Below are 27,158 nucleotides of genomic sequence, written 5' to 3' on the forward strand. Positions count from 1 at the left end.
ATGATGTTGAGCATCTTTTCATGGGCCTGTTCACCATATGCATGTCCTTTTTGGAAAAATGTCTTTTAGGATTTTAAATGGAAATTTAAGATGTTGTATTTTAGTCTAGTTTCTGAGGGCTGTAATATAATTGATTACATATTTACCACATTTATATTTTTCTTTTCAAATTAAAACCAGTATATTAAGTGGAGTTAAATCTGAAAATTTATATTTCAGAATCTTAAAATCTAAGGTATATAAGTAAAACATGAGTTGCTAAAAGAAATAATATTTTTAATAATCTGACCAAGTTATTCTTTTTATTATTCCTGTTCCAAAGGTCATTAAAACCCCTAAACTATCAAAATATTTAATTTTGAACCTCATCAACTGTAAATATTTAAAGAAAAAATTTAAAATTATTAGAAAAAGTAGCTTTGACAATTTTAAGAGTATTTGAACAAGACTGTTGCTATAAATGTGTTATTTTCTCTGTTTAATGCTCTGTGTCAATTATTTACAGATCCGGAGGTATTGTGGAAGTTCCCAGAGGACTTTGCAGACCAGGTTGGAACCACATAATTTTTAAAAAGCATTTAAAATTGGAGAATTAATTATTATTACTACTGTTACTACTACTACTATGACTACTACATATGAATTGATTTAAGTATTTTTCTCTTGATCAACTCTGAGAATAAAAAGCCATGTGTGCAGAATACATGGAAAATGTTTTGAAGTTACCAGGTAGATGCGTGATGAAGAGGCCCTTTCGTGAAGCTATTAGGAAGTGAATGTTTACAGTTTCAGCATGTTTTTATACTCTTTTAATGTGTCTGTGGAATATATATTTGGAAACAAACATTTCCCCATCAGAAAACTTGATGATGTGGTACTTTGAGGGATACCCTTCTGTAAGTAAGACAGTAAGAAGTAGTAACTGCTATAACTAAGAGGTCAGTTCTACCCTTGTTACAGTAATGTTCGAATCATTAACGTATATAAGTTGAATTGACATTATTTTCTTATTTTAAAATAATTCTTATCTATGGCTTTTGTTTTCTTAAAATGGGAGACTTGGAAATGAATTTACTGCATTTGTATTTTAATTATAATATTCTCTAGTTCCTTAAGTATTTTGTATAGCCAAAACTATGAATTATTTTGACATAATGTATGTAAATTTTAAAAATCTTTATAATTTTTATTATGGATTTATCATTTTGAAGTGAGTTATATGGTTAACCGTACAAATTTAAATTTTTATATAAACAAGTACTACTGGAAATCTGATGAGCAGGTTCCTTTTTTTATCTACAAAGAAATGGGGTAAAACAATCTTGTCACTTAAAATTATAACACTACCAGCTTAACCATCAGTTAAGTTCACAGGTATGATTCTCATAATTTACCAAAATAAAAGCTGATAAAAGTATTCATTTTAAAGCAGTTCATTCAGAGATATACAGACACATGTGATTTTGATGTGGAAGAATAACTTTCTACATGTGAAAATCAGTATAGAAGATTAGGAAATGTCACTGAAAAAGTGAGTTAAATGAGCATGTTAAATACTAATTAGATCTAGTGCAGTCCTTGACTGTTCTTTCACATAAAAAGAGAGCATGTACTCTTAATTTGTTTTTAGCCCCTTGGAGAAAGAATAGATTTATAAGTATCTTAAGTATATAAAATAAGTCCCCACAGTGAAGACATGATTTGTACATATGAGGCTTAATTGGGTTTGTTTCCCAGTAATGGGAAGTTAGGTTAGACACTTGTTGACTAATGTTACTGTTTTGAAATATCAATACTATTCCTCTCTTGGTCTTTCTAGTTCTCTCTGGTCTAACCTCCTGTCCAGATTCATTTTTCTTTTCTTTTCTAACTTCTACCTCTTAAACTGCCCCTGAGAATTCCTAGGGTATCTGAAGGCTCCTAACTTTGGGTTCACATAAGGGTGATAGTGTACTTGTCGAGTTCAGCTACAGTAAATTTTTCAGTGAGACCAGCAATTGCTGTTCCTCTTTGTGACAGATAAAACTGGTGCTAGGAATGTTTTAGCTGTTGCTTTGTTTCCCAGATTTGTGAGGTCAGTGGAACATTAATAAGCCCTCACATACTAAGTAAAACATAAAAGCATTTGACCATGTAATGGTGATGAGCATTCGTAACCCCCGGGATTCCAGGGCATGCGGTTCTTACAGACTTTTTGAAGGTTAGAGCTGAAAGGAGCTTTAGATACCATTTTGTCTTACTACTTCAGTTTATATTTAAAGAAACAAAACTTCATACGGGAATCCAGCCAAGGGCCTTGAAGAATGGTTTTGCTATATGCTTTTTGGTGAATATTCTGCGTACTACAGATGACACAAGTGCTCTGTGTGTATTTCTCATCCTTCTTATCTTTTACTGCTTTCCTATACTAATTGTCTACTTCTTCCTAAACAGCCTTTTCACTGGATCTGAGACTGCTTCAGTAAGAGTAATTCTTAATCTCTCCTTATTTAGCTCTTAACATGTACTAGGCACTATGCTAGGTGCTTATGTGCACAACTGATTTTATCTTCAAATTCTCCCAGTACTGCTAGGAGATAGTATCAGCCCTGAAACTGAGACTTAAGTAAGAAACTTGCCTGATAACACACTGCTTAGAAGAGGCAGAGCTAGCTGAGACTTGAGGGCAAGTTGGTGTAACTCAGAAGCATGTGTTATTAGCAAGGAAGCTGTATTATTCCTTCTGCTTGGAATGCTGACCCAAACCCTACTCACTTATTTTAGTTCTTTTAGAAAAAGTTTATTAGAAGTTTCCCCCCCCAGTATCTTTATAATTTGAAAGCAGTGTGTTGTTTAATCCAAAGAAATGATACCAATCTGTTTAGTCCTTTAGTTGTACCACATACAGCTCTTGGTCCATCATAGGCATTGGCTTATTATATACTTCTTTGCATGTGTTTTCCTTCTTTTGGCAATAGAAGAACCAATGGGACAACCCAAATCACATTTCAGGAGTTGTAATTAATTTTTGTTGTTGTTTTTTGTACAGTGGAGAATTTTGTGTAGGAGAGTAGGACTGAAACTATAAGCATAAACTGGGCTGGGTCTTGGCAACAATGAAGGGCCTTGCTGAAGAGTTGGTCCTTCAAATGAACTTAAGGAGAGTGTGATATAACAACATAAGTCTGTTAGGAATATTGATTTGGAAGAGATTTCAGTATGGATTGGTTGTGGGAGAAACTGGAGGCAAGGAAGTGAGTTGGCTTTGCAGTAGTGGCGCTGAGGAGCAGGAAGGATCTGAAAGAGTTGGTTACATTAGGAATGAAGTAGAGGATGAGTGTGTTAACCTGAAACAAATAGACTGCCAGACGTTTCCACGGCAAAGGTAGGTTTATTCGGGATCAGCAGAGAATTGCAGCTCGGGGTCTGCAACCATGGCGAGCCAGGTGCAAGTTCCTGCCTGATGAGGGAAGGAGAACCTTTTATCCAGGAGAGAGGGAGTCAGGAGAGCTGTGTAAACAAAGAGGCCGTGGCTTTTCATTGGCTGAGTCCTTGCAGGAAAGAACAGTATTTCTTCTCCCTGTTGGGTTCCACCATGGTCACAGGGTGTGAGAGCTCCCCCTTCTGGTCACCCCAGTCTATTTAATTCAGGTTTTTGTTTATTAATTTTTTACGAGTGTAAAGGGGGGAAAGAGAGACTGCGTGCAAAGGTGTTTTGGGGAGCATGGGGTGGAGAAGAGTAGTGAAGAGAGAATGAGTTTCTTTTTGGCACTTTGAGAAATCTTGAATTATCTTCCATGCAAGTGATGGGAGGGGACTTTGGGGATTTAGGAAAAATGGAGGGTTTGCAACCTCCGGAAATAGAAAGGTGTGAATGAATTTGAGGATTTACAGACCGATTTAGTTGATGTCAGATTTATGTTTTGCAAATACATTGAGAGCTGTGGCTGAGAAGATTAATGCAGAACAAATCTTCCCATCCATGCTGCTGATAATTGCAACATCTCCTATTACCTTTGTGAGTTCACCACTTCTGTATAAAATGAGTAATTTTGTTTCTTTTTGCTGCTGTCAAGCTAAGCTCGCCATTGTTCTTACATTCCTGTTGCTCACATTTACACTTAATAGCTTGACGCTGTTTTTCACAATACTTGACTTTTCCCCGGTACTTTCTGCTTGTTATTTCATGGTTCACTTTTCTGTAGGTGTGCTGCTTTCATGAACCATCGGCCTCTTAGGGCCACGGCTAGTCTGTATTTCTTGAGCGAGAGGAGTCAGGCTTTGGGAGCAAACTATACCTTTAGAGAGTGGTCAGAACTAAAATCTTATAAATGCTGGAGGCATTTTTGCGTTTGAATCACGGCTCTGTATTTACAGATTGCATGAAGTGTTGCTTTCGGCAGGGGTTTTCTCTCTCTTAGTTCCTCACCTGCAAAATAGGGCTGACGTTGCTACTCTGACAAAAATTAGGGTAGGAATGACGTCTATGAAGCATAGCGAGTGCCTGGCACATAGAAAGCACTCCATAAATGTGAGCCGATAGTTCTATTGTTACATTGTAATGCCATGAACGTTTATTAATTTATGATGAGGAATAGATAAAACTGTTTTATGTAGAGTATTGTTTTTATAGTTTGATAACAAGTTGGAGAATTTCACTGCTTTATAGACCTCCAGAAAGATGTATAATTTTATAGTGTCAGGGAAGAAGAAATTATCCTCTACCCTTCTAAGTCCTTCTGGCTGGCTTAAGAATTACATTGACATGAAACAGATTAACAGGAGAAGAATCAAACAAAAGGTTAATAACTTGTACACGTGGGAGAGACCCAGGGAGACTAGTAGGCAGCCAGAATGGCAGAAACCCTCCCCTTAAATACCATCTTCAGCTAAAGACAAAAGAGGATGTTGGGGGTCGTGGTTTGGGACCTCAAAGGGGAGGAAAGCAATTCACATGGAGAGGGAGAAGCAAATGTTTGGTAAACACGTGTTTGCTGGGTCAGGCAGGGACGGGGGCACAGAGTGGACTCTGATCTCTCTAGTCTAGTTCCCCCACCACACCTGGCCCACTGGCCCATATTCTTTGCAGGTATCTCTGGTGACGGGTCTATTCTGGGAACAGGCCCTCTCTCTAAATTCTTTTAGGCAGTTACCGGGGAGGGAATAAGAAAAACTTCCCAAGTCTTGGTTTCTTAAAAATAATCAGCCTGAATAAATCTTCTGCCAGAGACACACTTTGTGGTGACAAATATTGCTCCCCGATGGTAGCATGAGAGACATCTTCAGGATGGCTCCCAGCAGAAGTCATAGGACCATGGAGCCATCCTCTGCTAGTAATGGCCAACACACAGAAATCATTAGGTCCGTCTGCTTGGTTTCTAGATAGGAAAAGTAAGATGATGAGGCGCTGACCCTAGGTCATATTTCTTGTTTACCTTTAACTCTTCACTCTTGCAGTATTTTTCCTGCTTTCACACAAACTGCAGGCCTTTCATGATTCTGGGTCATTTCTTATGTCTCAGATGCCATTTTCCATTTCTCTGATGTGGTTCCTTTGTAATACAACTTAGATGCTTTACCTGCTGTGGTATATTGAAGCATTCCTCTTTTTGTGTTCCGTAGGCATTTTTTGTGTTTTGGGGCTTACTGCGTTACCTGACGTGGAGGAGTTGTTCTTGTGCATCTTATTTCAGGGGATGCTCCAACTTAAGCTTCTTTCTCAAGCCATGGACTTTTATATATTTATTTTTGACTTCTGTGTCCCCCACTCAGCTGCTGTACTCAATCTGTCATCAAATCTTATTGCTTGTGCCTCTTTTATGTCTTGTAAATCTGTCCATTTCTCTTTACTTCTAGGGTCCTTTCCTTAATTCACATCCTCCTAACTCTCCTTTTCACCTCTATTTTTGTTCCTGTTTAATGTATTCTCCACAGTGTAGCTAGAATGATCTGTAAGACAAATGATCTCACTAAAGGGAAAATACTGCTACTGACATCACTACTGTCATTGGTTCCTTACTGCGTGCTAGGCAGTTTTCTAACTACTTTACCTGTAGTAGCCCAATTAATCCTTATAGTACCCTTATAAGCCTAAGGGGCTACTATAATTCCCATTTTACTGATGAAGAAACAGAACTGCAGAGTTAATTGATATAGCAGGAGTCACACAGCAATAAGTAGCAGAGCCATTATTCCAAGCCAGTGTGACCCCAGAGCCCGCTGTACTAAATGCTTATTGAACTCAGTTCTCCCCACTGACACCTTCAAGATAAAGGCCAGCCTTCTTACCATGATCAAGCCCCTTGTTCAAGGCCTTTGTTTATATCTTTAGCCTCATATTTCTGTTTCCCTTTCCCGTTGTCTAATACAAAAGTGGTCTGCATTTCATAGCCAACAACAGTTTCCCTTATGTACTCACCATCCATTTACCTTCTCCCTTTGAACATGGGAGTCCTTCAGCCTGAAATGCTAGTCTCCTCCTTGCTCTCCCCTTTGCTTGTCTTTCTGGTCTCAGCTCAGAGGTCATATCTTCTGAGAAGCCCTTTGTTTGTCATGGGTCTGGATTGGATGTACCTCATTGGAGTTCCCTCAGCATTTTATGTTTCCCATGTTATGGCACTGAGATCTGTCATCTCTTTACTTTCTATTTACCCCATTAGACCAACGATCTCTGAGACTAGTATTAAAGAATAATTTTTAAAAGAAAATAAAATCGTGACTCCTACACAAATAGAAGATTTTATTTGGTAGAAGTGTTTTATTTTTTTAACTCGTTAACTGGCAAGGGCATCAGTAAAATGCTATAACCTATTCAAAGGAGAGTTCAAAGTATCACGATTATATAGGTAAATCAGGAATATTGTAATATATTTTCAGCGACTTTTTTACATGGGGGCGTGAGGGAGGAGGGGCATCAGCTTTCCCTCCATCGGACGTGTCTGTGGACAAATATCATTTGCGATGCTGTCATTTATCTACAACTTACAGGATTATAGAATAGCTTAGACAGTGAAAAATGCAGGGCCCTGAAAAGAGGATGTCAGACGATGGCTTGTTTTTCATTGAAGACAGCCAGTAACCTTCGGTCCATTTCAAGTTTTACAATTTTTCCCTGCAGTCTTCCTCTTTATCCGGCAAGCATAATAATATCAAACAAAGATTATTCTAGATAACAAGTCCCATTAGGTTTGGCCTGATTATTTACAGAGGCAGGACAGGAGTGTTAATTTAGCCTATAAGCCTCCATGAATTTACATATCCAGGGCCATGCAGTGTAGAACAATTACTATATCTACAAAATCAACTTCTTTCTGGAAGTTTTTATAAGGAATTTCAGATTAGACTTTTAAAAGCGTCTGTTTCTAGATAATCCCAAAGCTAGGAAACCAAGTCCAAGAAAGTATCTTTCCCAGATTTTATGTGTACTATCTGTAATATTCGTAAATTCCTCTCAAGCTTAACAAATTTGCTAAGGTTCCTGGGCTGTGAGGAAGGGACCTTCTTTAACACTGTCAGGCAGGCATTAGGCCAGGTTTCCTGGGAGGGCTTTGTAGGCTCCCTAAGTATAGTTAACCTTTATTCCTTCCAAGTGCCTTGACATGGCTGATTAAACAAGCATGTTTCTCCAAAAGGACACTTTAAGTAAGGCCTTGGTTGTTAGTCAGTTTTTCCACTTATATCCTGGTAAAGTGAATGACAGATTTTTATTAAACTTATGCAAATAATAATATTGCAATGAAAAGTAAAGGGACTTAGTAAGAGTTTCTGAATTCTGGGAGGGAAGGAATCAGTGAGAACTAGATGTAATTTAAAAATTATATTTCAGTTTACAGGAGCAGGGTTTACAGGATTATTGTGGGTTACAGACAGCTTAGGAAGAGAGGAAAGGGCTTCCTTATATGTCCAGAAAATAGAGCATTAAAACAGCATCAATATTTCACACAATAAAGTTTCCATTAGTTTATCCAACACAGTGCAGTAAATTATTGTTCTGCTGGACCTTGGCTTAGCAGTTTCATGAAACTTTCTGCTTCTTGACTAAAAGAGTCTTGGAAATCCTGACTCCGTCCAGTGGAATGGCCTGAACGTTGTCTCAGTGATGTCAGTTCAGAGACCTGTACCCAAGCGTCTGTTCTTTGAAGTGTCAGGAGTTTGAAGTACCTGATACAACCCCTTTCCACAAAGCTCTGAGGCTGACCTTCTTTGTTGAAAACAGACTGTGGCCTCTAGCTTATGGCAGTCCTCAGGGTATCAGAAACAAAAGTAAACTGTCTGTAGATGACAGAGACTTAATGGATATGGTTAATTTATTAATGATTATTTTCAAGTGTGAAATGTCTACTGAGGGTTCATAATAAAAATAAAATATGGAAAAGGAAATTTGTTTCCGTTGTATGAAAAATGAAGGTAATAAAGCCATTCAAAAAAAGTTTTAGACAAAACGTGTGTAAGACCAACAAGTAAGCCTGTTTTCGAAGGAGCCAGTTCAGGTTATGCCTGATTTATGAAAATGGGTGAACAAAATTTATGGAGGAAAGATCTTGAGATATAACATACAATAATCCTGAGGCATAATATAGCAAGAGTATACCCAGAATATCAAGTGAAGAGATTCATTGTATCTGGAGTAGGGCCTAGATGAATATATTTTTGTAAAACTTCAAGGGTAAGTCTAAGGTGCATATCCAGTTCTGAACCACTGGCTTAGAAGATACAAAGAATTTAAAATAAAGAACTAAGGTTGCGACCAAGTGGAATTTTAAATAATAAGTGAAATTATAACTGGCAATATTATACTATTGTTGCCTAATATTATCAGGCAAAGCACTGTCAGTAGTCTGATAGTATAGGAAAATTCAGCAGAACTATTTCATAAGAGTTTGACTCTTGTTTTCCTGGAGAGTAAAACATATTCTGGAGACCAGGGGCATTGGCATGTCTCTGGAAACTTCCCATAAAGCATGTGATTTCTGAAATATTCATATTCATAAAATTTACATGTACAAATTTAACCTAGGGCAGGATAAGCACTCTTCTGATTTGCCAGCTTTTTGTGTAATAATAATAATAGTTATATCAGACAACCCTCATGATAATAATATATCAAACAAACCAAATTACTTCTAGCATCTCATTTTATAAGGCAAGAGTACACATTCCTGTGATTTTCAGGGAATCTCTAGGAAATCTCCAAGATAGTTTTAGTTATAAAACGTATCCTGAAAGTTTTTGATTTTTTTTCTGCATTCAGAATCTGAGTTTGGGAAGGCAAAATTTAAAAAGTTGTTAGAGGATTTGGCTGTTTGGTTAAGATGGGGTCCATAGGTGCCTAAGAAGCAACACTTGATTATCTGTTTAATCAAAGTGACACGGCTTCCCTGGTGGTGCAGTGGTTGAGAGTCCGCCTGCCAATGCAGGGGACACGGGTTCGTGCCCCGGTCCAGGAGGATCCCACATGCCGTGGAGCGGCTGGGCCCGTGAGCCATGGCCACTGAGCCTGCGCGTCCAGAGCCTGTGCTCCGCAACGGGAGAGGCCGCAACAGTGAGAGGCCTGCGTACCGCAAAAAAAAAAAAATCACAGTGACAATAAAATATTTAAAAGTAAATATAGACGGTAACACAATTGAATAGTTCTTTTGTAAATGAGGAACTTTTGTACCTCCCCACTCTGCCCGAATAATAGAAGACATAGTAAAATCAGTATCAAGGACAGAGAATTATTCTGTTAAGACACAGAGTTCTGGCTATCTCAGAGGTACACGGAGGTGAGGATAACTTTTCATGTTGCAGGCGAAAGCGTTAATCAGGAATCCAAGGAAGCAAGCCCACCAAAACTGAGTGAACTTTAAAAATTCTTACAGCTTCTTTTCAGTCAGGTATTACCAAACATTTTAAGTTTTATTCATTGTGCTCTGTCATAGTCAAGAACAAACTGACACTTAGAGACATATCTCGGAGATCTGCAAGGTCAAACTAATTTCATTATCATCACCATCATAATTGTGTCATTTGTGTTAACATGTAGTGCATCCATGATTGCTATCTTCAAATGAATTCATGTATCTTTTAAAAATTTATCAGTTTTGATTTCTAATACACTACATTTCAATAGTTATTACATAAACACTAGCTCTTCACCATCCTCAGCAAGTCCCAAGTATATAGAGGTAAAAAACCAAAAAAGCAGAAGAATTGCTGTTTTAGGATAAAACTGTTCTTTGAAAAAACAAAACAAAACACACAGTTGTATTTATCTGATACTGTTGTTCCTAGTGTAGTCTTAACCACTCATATTAATCATAACTTTTAACCTAAATAACTAACTTCTGTTTCACAGAAAAAGAAAAAACAAAAAACACTTGGGGGACAGATAACTGAGCACCTTGTGTCCTGCACAAGCATTTTACAAGACTACCAGACATGGTACCCATCATACCACTTTCTAACACCACACACCTCCCGATTAGATCTCTGTATAGTGGCCAAAATGAACAAGTTTATTAAAATGAGCCAAAAGTGTAGGATTTTCACAGCACACAAAAATAAAAAGTATATAGACTTAAATATGCTTAGTAATCAGTGTTTTTAGTATTCTATCTTAGAAATTATCTAGGTTCATAATATATATAATGTATCATATAATGTATAATACAATGAGTATACATTGACTAACTCAATATCATTTCAATATTTTGGTTACCTAAAGGTTTTCAGAGTTATGTTTTAGCAGATACATTACAAAATATAGTTACTGTTGAAATAAAGCTTACCAGAATAACGATACAGTTTGGTTGAGTAGAAATTTACACCTTTTGTAACCTTAAACAGTATGCCATTTGTTCATCAAACCTGTATACATTTAGGGAAAACAACCCCAAATAGAATGAATGTATGCTTATATTGTACTTAATATTGATACATCAGAGAAGTCCCAGCTATATTTATTAAACTAAATTGATAGAACTAGGTGTTTGCTAAGGATTTTCCTTAATTATGTGAATTTGAATTCACCAAGAATTTTTTTGAAGTCTAGCCCATCTGAAGTATTAGAAATTCAGTTTCCTTATTTTATAGGACTTTTAGGAATAATCAGTTTATGCTCATTTCTCTCTATAAGCCAATCAGAATCGCGCTCCTTTAATTTAGTTAAAATTTTTGTAAAGGACTTTGTTTTTCAGAACAGCTTAAGGTTCACAACAAAACTGAGAGGGAGGTACGGTGGTTTCCCATTTACCCTGCCCCACGTTTGCATAGCCTCCTGCATTATCAGCATCACTTACCAGATGGTGCGCTCTTGACCAAGGATGGACCTACACTGATACCTAATGACCCAAAGTCCGTAGTCTGCCTTAGGGTTCACTCTTGCTGTTGTACAGTCTGTGGGTTTAGGCAAACGTATAATGACATGTATCCATCACTATAATATCATATGGGTATTTTCACCGCCCTAAAAATGCTCTGTGCTCCGCCTAGTTATTCCTCCCTGCTGTCCCCAGCCCTAGCAACCACTTATCTTTTGATTGTCTCCATAGTTTTGCCTTTTCCAGAATATCATACAGAGAAACCATACAGTATGTAGCCTTTTCAGATTGGCTTCTTTCACTTAGTGTAATATGCATTTAAGGTTCCTTAAAGTTCCTCCGTGTCTTTTTATGGCTTCGTAGCTTATTTCTTTTTAGTGCTGACAAATATTCCATTGTCGTAAGTACCACAGTTTATCCATGTTCCTACTGAAGCACATCTTGATTGCATCCAAGTTTTGGCAGTTATGAATAAAGCTGCTATAAATATCCATGTGCAGGAGTTTAATTTGTGACTTTATAATCTAGTTTATTGATACTCTCTGGAGATAGAGCACCATTTCACACCAACTCAGTAAGAGCAAAGGCCTTTCTGAATTATAGACATAGAGACTCACAGACACCAACAATTTTGATCATATTTTTAGGTATACTGTACATAGTGAACGGATAATATAGATAGGTAGGAAGCTGAAAGATACATTGTTAAAAGCAATGCTATATTTTACAAGGCCTTTTTAGTTACGTTTTTGGTTGTTACTTTTATGATATCAGAGGTGAAAATTTTGCCAAATATTGAACAAGTTTACTTAACCTAGGCAATTAGCATGTGCCTAAAGCTGCCTTAAAAATACTCATAGAATACTTTTTTTTTTTGCAAGGTACTGGTCTGGCAACATAAGGCTGTAAACAGAAAGACGTGTGGTCCTTGCCTTCCAGGAGTCTTATGATTGGGGAGGAAGATTGGTTTGGGAATCAGAAGTGAACTAATATTCCGTTTCTACTTCTAACTTGAATGTACAACTTCAAGGAAATCATTTTTACTCTCTGAGGTTCAGTTTTCTCCTCTGTAAATGGAGACACAGGTTGCTTATTGTTTTTACAATACTTGGTTCTACGTATAATTCCAGCAGAAGGCCGGGTGTAATATGTGCCATGAAAGTTACTCACAATGCAGTGTAGACGTTCTGGGAAGGAAGACCTCACACATTTAAACAGGCTAAGAGGGAAGTAGTAAGTTTAGACTAATTGTGCTGGTGATAGCAGTATTTAGTGTATTTTGGTAGTTTCTAGGATTAAAAGGCTTGAGGAGGGAAGACCATGTTTATATAGAATAGCAAGAAGCCACTTTAAAAAGGAGATTGAAGACAGAAGCTAGAACTAATTTCTGTAGCAAGAAGTGACAGAGATGGCAAGATGACAAATACTACCTGAACACACACCGTGCATTATTTTTTTCTAATACTAGATAAATAAAGATAAATATAAGAAGTTGTCAGCTCAGAAGGACCTCGTAGTCCAGTAGGGGAGACAAAATTATTCATAATATACTGTCTGTTCTGTAATACTAACGGACAGGTTGTAACGGTGGTTCCCACAAGATTGCCTCACAGCTGCAAGCGGAGGGTTTAGCTCTGGACGGCAGTGGTGAGGTGTGCCTCCCTCTTTAAGATAAGCAGAAAGAAGGAAGACTGATGGCAGGGGCTTATTGATAAAAGACAGTATTCTGGGAGGACTCAGTTTCAGGGTTGTTGAAAGTACCTTTGTTCCTTAAATCGTCTTGATTGTCATTCTTATGCTGGCGTGACTTGAGAGAAAGGGGTAATGGGATGTGAGAGGAAAGTTTATCCTGGATATTCCGCCTTGGTCCTACTACATTATTGTCTCTTGCTTCCCCGAGAATTGTTGTCGGTTGGTACATGCAGAACAATGGCAGTGCAGTTGGTGTACTTGAAGGGTGTGAATCTTCATTCATTACTTCTGGGACTAAGAGTTATCAGAGGCCAGTAACAGAGAAAGTGGTTTACAGGTCTCTAAGCGGGCGTTGGAACGATATTTGGGAAGAGAACGTAGTTGTGGCGTTGGGTGCATGTTTACACGTCTCTAAGTGGGCGCTCGAAGGATATTTGGGAAGAGAATGTAGTTGTGGCATTGGGTGCATGTTTTACTTGCATTCTGCTATCCACGTGGCGATGCTGGTGTTTGGCAGGTGTGCGTGGAAGGGGATCTTTAAGCCTTGTTCCTGGACCACTGAGTGTATTCTTGGAGTTGGTCCTCTTTTAGGGTAGGAGTGGAGGATACTGTCATATATATAGTTAGGGTAACTGATTGTGACACCCTATTGTATTAGAAGCGCAGAATGATGAAATTATTTTGTGATTTGGAATTGATGTGGAATGATAGCTAAAGACATTAGAATTTTATTTCTTGCATTAAATAAAAGACTTTTTTTTTTTGGATAGTATAAAGTGGAGTTTGAATTCTGTCAGTTATATGCTTGGCTCCATCAAACTACAGGGTAGGCATTCAGCAAATGAGAGGGCGTGGTCAGATTCCCTTCATGCCCTGCCCTGGCTTTTCCTAGATCCTGTTTCTTTTTTTGGTGGCATTTCTGTTTTTACTGCCCATTCTTCTTCTTCTCCTTTTTTTTTTTTTTTTTTTTTGTGGTCGAGTTCTACTTATTCTTAGACCTTAGCTTGAAAATTAATCCTTCTTTGAAGGTTTTCCTGACCTCCCAGGCAACCTGTCTGTGCTTCTGTGTAGCCTCTTGCATTTGCCTCTATATTTTACAGTTTTATTTTCATTCTTTCTTTTTTCAAATGTCTCTATCTCCCCTACTCTGTATGTATCTTCTTATTTTTCAGTCACCACATCTAGCACAGTGGCTCATACATAATAAGGTCTGAATAAATGTATTTTGAATTACTAGTTGAATAGATAAAAGGAAGTTGAGTAAACTCGTTATGGATTATTTTAACCTTCTTGGAAAAATAGGAGCAAGATAACCTTCTAAGCAGAATAGATATGAGGGTGTGGAATATTAAATTTTGAAAGATTTCAGACTGGTGTTATGACACATATAATAGGGATTCATCAAACTGTGAATGAAAAGATGCGGCTCAGTGGAGGGGTCAGGCAACATGAAGGTTTAGTAGGTCCACCACTGTTCGTTCATGACGAGCACCTGCCTGTGTGTACCTTCTCTCTTTCTCACATTTCTGTTGAAGGTTAAAAAAAATTAAAAATCAATATATATTGACACACTAGTATGGCTCTCATGCTAGATAACTAAAAAACACCCTTGGTAATGCATTGAGAAACATTCACGTATTACATAATTATTTTAAATTACAATAATAAAAATTCCATTAATTAAGCAAATCTTGGTAGAAACTAATTAAGAAAACTTGGTGGAATTCAACAGTTTGAATTACAGTTCTGAGCGAATAGTAGTAAGAAACTATGTAATATACAGTAATAAAAGAACATTTTAAATCTTACCCTTCAGCTGTATCTTTGTAGGTCTTTTGTAATTGTAGGTAACTTGCTAGTTAGCTGATTCCAAAACAAATAAACTCATCAGCACTGTATACAGTTCTCATGTTCAGCAATATCTGGTAGTTGGTCTGCATGGTTTAGGAAGAATGCCTGTTCTTCATTTAAAAAAATGTTTTACACATCCATCATTTCCAAAATGTATTTCTTTTAATAATTTTAAAGGGATTTGATCACAATAAATAAAGTCTTTCATGATTTGAAATTGTGGTAGATTGATAGCTGGACATTTTATAGTTAGGCTTCTTGCATCAAGCATAAAATCTAAATTATTTGGGAATAATTTATTAAATCTGAATACTTTCAAAATAAATATTTAAACAATTACAGATATTTTTAAAAACTGGATTTCTTTTTTTTGCTTGTTTGGATTTGATTCTGTCATTTTATACTACCAGTTGATTATATCAGGCACAGAAAAAAAATTTAATTGCATTCTATACCAACTATTGTTTTTCCAAATGGAAAGAACAAATTGTCTTGAACCAGTTTTTTATGTGTGATGGTTAATTTTTATTTTACTACCACTATGAATATTTCCGTTATATATGAACACGTATTTTTGATTTCTTAATTTTTAATGAAATTAAATCTTATAAAGAGAGATGATGGCTAATTTAAGAGAATTATAATCATATCAAGACTGTATACTTTGTTTCATATTCCATTTTATCAGTGATTTATCTTAATTACCCTAAAATATAAATTATTTCTTATAATTTGCTTTGTAGATACACATAGTGTTATCTGTTTTGCACATTCCTGTGTCAAAAAAAGAAGAATCATAATAAAACATAAGTGGCAAGCATGTGGGAAAGTGCTTAAAATTAAGTCCAAGATCATCACCATAATTATATCTTTCTGTCTTTCTTCACGTAGGCAAGATTTGTTTCCTTTGTAAATGCAGTGCTAGAAAGCTCAAGGCAAAATGTGATCATGTTCTTATTTTACCTGCATGCTCGTCTTATATTTTCTACTGTTAAAATTTAAAAGTTTTATTGCAAACAGGGAAACTAATTTGGAAAAACATAGTGAGAGATTTTGCTTTAGAGCTGAGGTATTTATTGGAATACAGAACTGTGTAATCTAGCAAACTCCTATTGAAAAGAATATTTTTGCATACATTTTAGATAATAAAATTTGAAAGCTCCTGAAAAAAATGACCTTATTTTTCTGCTGAAGGGTGAACAGGTTTTACTTTAATGAGCTCTTAGAGGTGAGGGGTTTTATACTTATTTTTATAGCAGCGAAATTATTATATTCTAACTACGCAAATAATTTAGACCAATCCTGGAAGGTCTGGCATTACTCAACAACCTATAGAAATTAAGTAATAATAGATGATGCAGATTGAAAAAGATAAATGTGGTTTCACAAGAACTTACTTTGTATTGAGCAGTAAACGTTTGATAAAAGTCACTTTGGAATTTAGTTCTATAACGGGTTCTGAATCTTTGAGACAAAGCGTTAGGAAATAATTTTTTTCAAAATGATGTAGCATAGGCTGATGAATCAGAAGCCATTCTCCTGAAATCAGGAGAAAAAAAGTTAAATTTAATATAGGGGCATGAAAGTCTCTCTACCAGTTCAAAATGTTACATTTCACATTTTTCTTTATTTTTAGCTTAAAAAGAAGTTAAAATTAATTAACTATGAAACAAAGGATGGAAGCAAAAGTAGCATGTTTTCAGATGTTACTTGGTGGAGAAATTAAAATCCTTCAAATTGACATAAAGTCAATATTAATTTACATGGAGTATGTTTACTTTGAAATAATCTTAATCATTATAACTTTATAGTGCTTTAAAAAATGCCTTTCAGGGAAATTTCTTTTTTAGGAATAGGTATAAGTTGAGTGAAACTTGTGGGTTATAAGAATCAGTAGCTAACCATAAATTGCTACCTTACCTTTTTATTTTGCTATTTCCATTTTCTCTCCCCTCTCAGTACATTATTAATAGATAAGCCCTATTAAAGTAATATTGCCAGGTTGTTTACTAGTGTTTAAAATTTAAGCCTGAAATACAGTTAGGGAGAATAAGTAGATATGAAAGCAATTCACAATTAAAATTTTGAAATTTAAAAAATATCCTCTGTTAGCTGAAAATGTTGAACTTGATCAACATATGGTACCAGCTAGCCTCATCCCCACCCGTTCTTTTGTTATCTTGTTATTGTTATAAGGCTTAATGACAGTTGTAAGCCATAGTTCTGGATATGGGGGTTAGTCCACCCTGGGGAGAAGAGGAGGAAACAGCAGTGTGGATTATGGAAATATGGATTGATCTAAAAAGAGACCCCTTGTAAAAGAATGGGACTCAAAGGAAAGCTAGGAAAAACTGAAGAAAAGATGATGGAATATGATGTGAAAATGATCATTTGAAATCTTTCCTTTCATTCCCAGCTGCTGTGTTTTGGAGAAACGGAATGCATTTGTATGTTAAGGGAGATGCCAGATGAATAGTATTATTTATTAGATATATTTTCATTTTGAGTGAGATAAATTATGTGCATTTTAATAGACTTTGCATATGTTAGACTTTTTAAATCTTAAAGACATAATGTTAGGTATGATATTTCATAGAAATATTTCAAGCAGTGTACAATGTTTGATTAATGTTTGGCCTTTAAATAGACCTAATTTCAAAAATTAACTTCATGGTTGTTATATATTAAGTATTTTAACTAAATGTGATGGTGAATATTATATTTAAAATATGAATTATTTTTTTGTTACTTTTATAACTTAGCTATTCAAATATATAGTTACACGTTTATTCATATGTGTTTTTCTAGACAAGTGATAACATTGCGGCTTGTCTTGGTAAGCTAGTACTAAGAGATAACATACATCTTTATCCTTAGCCTCTTTGATCAGAAGCGACAACAATGCAGTCTAGTGGTCATTTTTGCGAATGCAGACACAGAGTCCATGTGGTTTTACCTAGTTTGTGATGTGTTTGTAAACAATGAAAGAAAGACTGTTGCCTTGATTCTGAAGTTTGGGAAAAGTTAGATTGGCAAAGAGTTAGCTTAAAAGCATAGAAATAAGGCGTTTGGGAGGAGGTTTTGAGGGAGGATGTTTCCAGTTTTGGACGTGCCAGGTAAGCTGGTAGGGATGTCTCCTAAGTTGTAGGACGCCTCTGGCTGGACGCCGCCGGCTGGGGTTCAGGAGAGGAGTATGATGTGGCTTCACACAGCTGTTGAGTAGCTGAACTGTGTTCTGACCCTCACCTTCTGGCTGGAGAATCCAGGCTTTACCCGTGCTGTGTAGCAGTGAGACTGGATTTCCCACGGAGAGGTGAGGGCTGCAGACGGAACCCTGGGAACACCAATGGAGAAGGCGCCATGAAATAGCCTGGGGGGCAAGGAGGAGAGCTGGATGAAGTGGGCACAGACGTCTGGGGAGGGTGCTCGGGAGCGGAAGCCTTGGCTTCCTCGGTCAAGGGGCAGGTCACTGTCAGCCTTTGATCCCACATGTCTCATCCCTGGTAGGCGTGGAATAAACATGTGTTAAATGAATAAAGTGTTACACATTGCAGAAGTCAAACACGATAAAGACTGGAAAAACGGCTATTAAACGTAAAAACTAGCGATCACTGATGACTCTAAGCTGAGAAGACTCACCAGCAAGCAGTGATAGACTTACATCGTTCTTGCAGGAAAATCTTCAGTGAGAGGAAGAACTATTTTAGTCTACTTTTTAGCTGACCAAAGGTTGCCTCTACTTTATAGAATTTACCTTAGTCTGCTTTTACAAGTAAGTCACTCCTGGTTTTTATATATACTCCTTATATTCCGTATATTCCAATACAGTAATGTATTGTAAAGAATAAATAGAAGGCATTAGATCATTTATTCAAGAGAACTACCAATCCTTAACTGAGAAAATTTATCAAATGACTCTCGCTCTGTGTGTGTGTGTGTGTGTGTGTGTATGTGTGTGTGTGTAGTTTCTGGTTTATTGAGTAAAATAAAGAGACTCTTTATTGTAAAGACAAGAGACTCAGCACATTGTGTGTTCTCTTTAAGGTCATTTATGCCGAAGTGGACTAGACTAGGAATGATCAAAACTCATTGCTATTTGGTGAGGCTTGTTTGGTGGCTTTCTCTGTGTGAAAAGAACCAGTGTTCACAGTTGAATTTCTCATAGAAAGAGTTCTGCATTACAAGAACTAAGACCAAGATTGGCACCTTTTCTTAAAAACCTCAGCAAGAGGCCAAAGATTACATCAGCAGGGAGTGTGAACTAAATTTTTATTCCAAGAGGTAGATGTTCTATAATGGGTGGAGCAGAATAAGTTTGCAAAATAATAGCTCACAATATTTCTATTTAGAATCTCAAGAAGCAAATCATGCAAAAAGCAAAAAGACCACTTGTGACTTCAAATTTAATTGTAATTTGACATATTAAAAATTATGGGCATGTACATTTTTTATAAAGAAAAAATCTTGTATAAATTAAGATGACTTAAAAATACAAAAAAAGAAACAGAGTTCCTAGATTCTCGATTTTTAGTCCTGCTTGCTAGCTATCTTTGAATAAGGTTTTATATTAATTACTAAGTACTTAGTTCTTGCTTTAAATTGAAGGGGATAAAAATGTCTCGCAGACTTCATGAATAGAACGGCTAATGGCATCAGTGGCCCGGGGTGTTTACCATCTGAGCTGCAGTTTTCCGTGTCCTCACCTGCCGCCACGTAGAGGCAGCTTTGGCCTGATCTGCAGGTTCCTACTCTTGAGCCTAAGATAATTATCAGTGCATGCTCTCTCCACCCTCAGCCCCTCTGTTGCTATTAACATTGTTTAACCTCATCCTGCCTGTGTTACTTGAGCATTACTTACTTGTTCTGGTATGATCCTTGTTCTGATAAGTGACAGATGATTTTGTTTCAGTTTTTAAATAATAGGCTTCAGGGCTTCCCTGGTGGCGCAGTGGTTGAGAGTCCTTCTGCCGATGCAGGGGACACGGGTTCATGCCCCGGTCCGGGAGGATCCCACATGCCGCGGAGCGGCTGGGCCCGTGAGCTATGGCCGCTGAGCCTGCGCGTCCGGAGCCTGTGCTCCGCAACAGGAGAGGCCGCAACAGTGAGAGGCCCGTGTACCACAAAATATATATATATATAATAATAATAATAATAATAGGCTTCAAATTTAATTCCTTGGTCTTTTGTTCCTCTGTGAGAAAGAATCTACTTAAGTCCTTATAAGTCTTACTTGAAAGAAATCAGATGTATGTTTATACTGTAAATCTAATATTTTCAGTGGTGATAAATAAGCGTAGACATAAGTAGCATTGCTTTTTTGCCTCAGGACTTAATTTCAAGGGCATAGAACAACCCAGAGCAGGTAAGACTCACATTTGTGATGACATATTATCCCATCTCTTCTCCCACGATTTCCTCACATCTCGGCCCCCTTTATTTTTCCATACGCCAAGCTGAACTTTGGTTCGGAGGTATTAATTGTATACCCTTAATTCTTGATATGTATGGACAATATCTACCATATAGAGACCAAGCAGGCATCAGATTCAGGCATCTGCTGATTATGTATTGAACCCTACATGAAAACAAAGTGAAAAAAAGGCATGGCATGGGGAATAATGGTTAGAAGCTTCAGCCTGTGAGTTCAAATCCCAACTCTAACATTTGTTAGCTGTGTGACTTTGGGCAAGTTACTTAGTCTCTTTCACCTCTTTTTTCCCCTCCACATAGAAAAGGGAATAAAACATGGGTTGTTGTAAGGGTTAAATGAGATAAACATGTAAGTGCTTAGGTCAGAACCTGGCACAGAGTAAGCAATTATTTTATCATATCTTTATTTGGGAAGATAATCAGAAAGAAAGCATGCAGACTCTTAAATCACATTTCCTTGAACTGTCTACTGAGGTGGGTTGATTCTGCTGGTGCTAAAACAGTGTCATTTCATATGAAGTCAACAGTTTTTTTTTTTTTTTTTTTTTTTTGAGAGCATGAGTGATGTTCCAGGCACTGGTTAGGCATTAGGAGAACTCCAGAGTTGAATAAGCCGTCAAAGATTTTGGAGATTCGTTTGTTCTGATTGATCATGTCAGTTATAACAACTAGGACTTTCTGGGTCACTACTAACTTCATTGATCTCTGGTTACTGACTGATGACATACTGTGATTATAATACCAGAAGTGGTTGAGTACTCTATAACGTATATCTTGATACAAATCACTAGAAAAATAAAGACAGGATTATGAGAAAATACAGTGATTTCATAATTTGGGAACATTATAATAAAGCTGCTTGTTGAGGCGACTATAAAAATATGAAGAATAATAGTAACTGTCCATAACAGCAGACAATAAAAGAGTCCTATCTCTTATCACTTCCGTATCTTTTAATCGGTGCCATTCCCTTTCTTTGTCTAGGCCAGATTCTCTCTCTGGAGCACCAGACGTTTTATCCAGCTACCTCCTGGGCGTCTCCATTTTTACTCTTGTTTATATCTCAGTTTTGTACCTTCTCTGCATTCCTGCTGCACTGTCTCACTTCAGGTCACCACTCCTCACCTCCACGATTGCAAAAGCCTTTCTATCTGATTTTCCAGCCTTCAGTCTTGTCCTTTTAAAACCCATTCTACAAACTGTAGTCAGAGTGATCTTCCTAAAATTCAAGTCCAGTCATGTCCCTCCCTTGCTTTAAACCCTTCAAAGCTTCCCTGTTTCTCTTAGGTTGGGTGACCATGATTTATTGTCCAAACTGAGATACTTATTTATTACTTTTTCACTGATAATTTGTATATGGTGCAATGCAGATCTCAAGTGTACAGTGAAATGAGTTTTGACAGATGCCTACGCCTGTGTAACCCACATTCCTTTAAAGATACAGACTATCTCTGTCACTCCAGAAAGTTCCCTCTTGCTGCTTCCTGGTTACTTCCTGTGCCTGCTAACCCACTCCCACAGCCCCAGGGTACCACTGTTCTGATTTCTGTTATGATAAATTGTAACTTGGACACTTTTGAGAGTAAAAGGGGTTGCTGCTGATAACTGTGCTGAGAAGATGCATGTAAAGGGTTCTGGGCAAACCAGGAGGGGTGGTTTCCCTACTCTTTGCATCAAGTCAGAACTTCTTAATTGGCCTAAAGCCCTTTTGATAGAATCAGTCCCCTGCTTATTTCTCAAGCCACATTCTCTTATCATCCCCCCAGACTTTGTACGTGTTCTTTCTTGTCTCCAGACCTTTCTGGACCTTTCTGTAATATTCTTTCCTGTGATGGGAAAACCACCCTTAACTCCTCTCTACCTCCCTCCCATTGTACAATAGTCAGGCCAACTTCTTGTTCTCTCTGTATTTCTCTGTTTAGCAATAGATGAGATTTCTTCCCTTGGGACTTCCACCACACTCCTCCAGAAGCACCCCTGCTGAATTTGGTGTACATGTCTGATTTCTAGACTCCCTGGTGTTTTTCACTTTTACCACCCACGCTTTTATTACATTACATTGTGATTGTCTTTGATTACTATTCGCACATTAAATATTTGCTAAATGAATATACATAAATGTACATAAGCATATTAATTATTCATATAAATAAGTTCATGTTGAGTTTGTAAATATGAGTTAGTACTGATTAGACTTTATACCGAAGTAAATAATCTTCATAGAACAGTCTGTATTTTATAATTGTGTAATTATAATTTAGTTCTTCCAGACAAAGCCTCCAAATGGGTAAATGGTCAGTTATGATTTTTCCAAACTTTAAAAAGACACCGTGATTCTCGTTTCTACTAGGTGACCTTATAGACTCCAGGGACCTTCAAGGTATAGAGAAATAATTAGTATGTGTACTGTTGCTCCCAGAATACAATAGTCATCTAAAGTGTAGGGGCCCTGATTTATGCTCTAAAACTAAAGTTTCTGTTGTTTCCTAAAGCATCAGACAAACAAGATTCCCATCTGGTTTATCGCAGGATTCACTATCTAGGGAAAATCAAGCAGTGCAGGCATAGTTCCGAACTGGGTTCAAGGCAGGATCAAAAAAAAAAAAAAAGAAAAAAGGGTAATTGTAGTTTACTTCTCTGGGACATATCATACCTCGTTTGTCATCCATAACAGCAAAATACATTCTTTAATGTGTGATTTACCCAATGAATGGAGAATATTTACATGAATACAGTGACAGAAAGATTGCACATGGTCTAGGTCTGAAGAATATGAGAAATAATATGAATCAAGGGTCTGGCAGTCCACAGGACTGGGGAAAATATAAAATCCAGACTGGAGAAAATGTAAAATCCAGCTAAAGGTTAACAAAGAACAAAGAATGACGCAAAATTAAAGAAAATGGAAAACATAATTCAGTAATCAAGGGCAGTGCTACAAAGAGGATGTGTTTTCTAAGGGCATCTCTGTCAGTGTCTTCGCCAGGACAGTTGCAGGGAAGCCCCCTTTGAGGTGAAGGGGGCAGGAAGTCCCTCCGTTCCTCACACTGGACAGTGCCTTGTGCAGAGTTGGTAATTAATCCTTATTAAGTGTATTGATAAATAAGTACATGAAAAAAGAATTTTATTAGTAAACCCTCCCTTAAATGAAAAATGTCTGTTGGCGTGACTCTTTGAAGATATTTTTAATTCAAAGAAGTAGCCAGGGTGGTAGCCCAAAGTAAGCTCCTGTACATACTGAAAACATCAGATATGCACAGTGTATGATTTTGCAGCATTAACCGAGTTTGCCTCTATTGTGTTTGATTAAACAGAAATAGTTGAATATATTCAAATCTATATCTATATCCATAGGCATCTATATTAATTAAATGTGTTAACCATCTTCCAAGGAGGCAGATAAATTATTCAGTATAATACTTTGTATTTTGTATCTCAGTATGTTAATGTTTTGGCATAGGTCATTGGACACAGGACCTTAAATGTTGTAGTTATTTAGTAAATATGTGTTGAATAAGTATCTTCTTCATTTGAATTCATATGACACTTGAGTTTTTAAAATAAGTTAACTAATTAATAAAAGAGTTAACAGTTGTCAGTGGGGTTTATGTACCTGACACTGTCTAATCATTTTACATGGATTTTTAACTTAATCCTCATACAAATCCCGAGTAAATCCTCACTTAATCCTATGAGATAGATGATAATTTTGGCACATTTTCTAGAGGTGGTGACGGGGGCGCTGAGCCGGGGGCTGGCACAGCCAGGTCTGAGTGTCACCTCCTGGCTCCAGAGCACCGTGCACTGACCACTGGGCTCTGCTGCCTCGTGGGTGTGTGCCTGCACACTGGTGCCTGTGCCTATTTCTGGGATCTCATCGTAGCTCTGAAAATTAGTAATCACGTTTCCTTTACTCTCCACAGCATCTAGCTGTGGGTTGGGGTCATGGTAGCAGATCAGTTGACTGGTGTCAAACTTGTTTCTCTCTAAAAATTGAGGCTTTTTTCTACTTATCTTAATTCTACTTATCTTGATTTAATGGCAGTTTGATATTCATTTTTAAGTAGCTTAGTGTCTATAATGCAAATAAATATTATAGGCAATGCTCTATTTTATTATATAGGTGTTTCCTTTGATCTAGAAAATGTTACTAGTTAAAATAGGGGTGAGTGATGCGAAGAATAAGTATATTAGTCTGAAAGGAATGGGAGGTTACATGGTTATTAGGGAAAAAGAAAGGGAGTCTTCCTAGGTGGCTTTTTCTTAGAGTTGGATAATTGTTATTCAGATCACTGTTTAAAAGTTAATGTTAACGTAGGCATAAAAATTTAAAGGTGGTTGGAATAGAATTTTTGACAAAAAAACCTTTGGAAGCCCATTTGCTTATATATATATACTTTCATGCCTTTTGAATTCTTCTCTTTATCTTAAATTAATGAGGGAAATGTATTATTCCTTTTATTTGCCAAGTAAACCACCTATCTAATCGTTAAGTACAGTATACGTATTTTTGGTAACATCATGCTGTACTGCTTTGAATCTAGGCTTTTTCACTGGCATTAGATTAAGCTAATATTGAGTACAGAGCTCTCATCACCTGACTGATACACATAGAACCAAAATCTCAAAATGCGTATTTCTACAATACAGTTCTTTTTACAGTCGAATGTATTTGCTTCGTGGCAGTTATTTAAATCTTTCAACAATAAAAATTCATTCATAATTTTTTTTTTTGTGGTATGTGGGCCTCTCACTGTTGTGGCCTCTCCCGTTGTGGAGCACAGGCTCCGGACACGAAGGCTCAGCGGCCATGGCTCGCGGGCCCAGCCGCTCCGCGGCATGTGGGATCTTCCTGGACTGCGGCACGAACCCGTGTCCCCTGCATCGGCAGGCGGACTCTGAACCACTGTGCCACCAGGGAAGCCCCATTCTTAATTTTTGATAGTGAAAAATAACTTGATCAGAGTTAACAATCTAAACACTGTTAGTGTCAGAATTCACAGACTTGGTGTTTTCCTTAAATTAAGGAAGAAGGATGAAAGAGAAATTTACTTCTAATTGAAATAGTACATAAAAGTAAAACCAAGAGAAAAATCCTGCAGTGGTCTCAATTATTCTGATAGTTATTCCTTGGCTCTAAGTTTAAAATAGAGTCTCCAAGCTTAAAAAACTTTAGAAAGTAAGACGATGTTTAAAGAGGCTGTATGTGTAATTTACGGTATAATTGTAGTTCTACCTTTTAATAAAATGCATCCCAATCTAAAAACCCTGTTAGTGTAGCTGTGTTTCCTTGGAAACTTAAGAGCATCTCGCAGTACCCCTGTGGGTGTGCCGTGGTGCCTTGAGCAGCTCGGGTGCAGTTTGGGAATCCCCGTTGTGCGCTGTGCAACCTGCTTGTCACTAAGTAGCTCAGTGAATATTTCTTTTGAGAAAAAAAAGTTTATTTTTCCCCCATGTAAAGCACAAATAGATTGAGTGAATACATGGTATTAATGAATTCTCATTTGTTTTGGGAGATAATATTCAAAATTAGGTAACCATCTTTTTAGGAATCAGTGGCCATTGTGAAAAATTAGATTAAAATTGATAAGTAAAGCCCCCTTTTTACAAAAGGATTCTGAAAGTGTTATTCAAATGAATAAATTTATGCATATTTGAAAACTGTCCTTATGTAATATCGTGTATATTTTTCCTGAGAACTTTGGTAGAACTGTAATTCTTATCTAATTAAAATTGCTGTGAGGAGTCTTAAGAAAGAAAAGATGATGCTTCACTCAAGCTTCTTTGTAATTAATTACAGGTGTTGTGGCCAGTGGAAAATGGATGGGTTTGAATTCTGACTTCTCTAAGTAGTCTAAGGCTAAGCTAAGCATGGGTAACCTTTGCCCTGCCCGTGGTTAGTCTAGGAGTGGCCGCCACCTTCTGGCTGATCAGCTGCCACGGGAAAGTCAGCCGGTGGGCCTGCTGGGAAAGGTTTCCCCGCTGATAGAAAGAGCCTCCCAGGAAGCTTTCGCTGGATACAGCGGTATCTTCATGTGGTCAGCTGAACTCTGGCAGCTCGTTTTGTGACCACGAGTAGATATGCCTGAGGACAAAGCCACAAACTCCGGACAGCAGAGCAGAAGGATGGAGGACTCCTGAGTCCTTGAGGAGGGTGCTGAATCAGTCCCCGAAAAAGTCCACCGTGTCACTTCTGGCAGTGAGAGGGTAACTACTGCTTGTGTACAGTAGGCGCCCTTATCTTATTCCTTAGTTATAGGTGCCAGTCAAACCAAGTTAAACACTCAAGACCCTTACTGTAGGCAATTGAGTGTGTTGTGAAAAACCCTCCCAAGTGATTATCTTATACCGTCTTATCTTCCGTCTAATTCTTTCTGCCCTCCCATTGAGAACCCCTGGAGAAGGACGGTTATGAAGTTGAACAAACAGAATTTGAGGAATGATTGATTGCATATGGGGGTCAGGGAAAGGGAGAGGTCTAGGCAACTACCATGTGCTTGTTTGGGTAACGGGGTGGGCAGTGCTGCCGTTCTGGGTGATAAGGACTATAAAACTGAAAGAGTGACTTCAGTTTTGTTCATTCTGCATTGGAGGTGTCTGGGGAATGTTCAGAGATTGATACTAGAAGGTAGTTAGAAGTATAATCCTGGAGTTCACAGAAGTATCTGAACTATAGGACTAAGAAATTTGGTAGTTGTAGTTGAATCCGTGGGTGTAGGTGAGATTGCCTAGGCAGGTGTGATTTACTGGGTGTGGCGGAGAGGACTGGTTGGAACCTCAGCATTTCAGTGGAGGGCAGGAGAAGGAGCCATTGAGGACAAGGAAAACAAGTACTGATCCCAACGATGGTGCATATCCTTGCCTCTTAGATTTTTTTCAGAGAAATTCTAAGACCTTTGTAGTTAC

General features: G+C 37.5%; 1 protein-coding gene across 4 annotated transcripts in view; it reads left to right on the plus strand.

The window, feature by feature from the left end:
* DENND1B (DENN domain containing 1B) overlaps positions 1–27,158 on the plus strand; it is a 259,192-nt gene that overhangs the window by 71,323 nt on the left and 160,711 nt on the right. For all 4 annotated transcript variants that reach the window (XM_019920439.3, XM_019920441.3, XM_019920442.3 and 1 more), the window contains exon 3: positions 506–549. In XM_019920439.3, coding sequence (XP_019775998.1) covers positions 506–549 — 44 coding nt within the window. The remainder of the gene's footprint in view (positions 1–505; positions 550–27,158) is intronic.

Source organism: Tursiops truncatus, chromosome 1 (genome assembly GCF_011762595.2).
Source record: "Tursiops truncatus isolate mTurTru1 chromosome 1, mTurTru1.mat.Y, whole genome shotgun sequence".
NCBI classification, from domain to species: Eukaryota; Metazoa; Chordata; class Mammalia; order Artiodactyla; family Delphinidae; genus Tursiops; species Tursiops truncatus.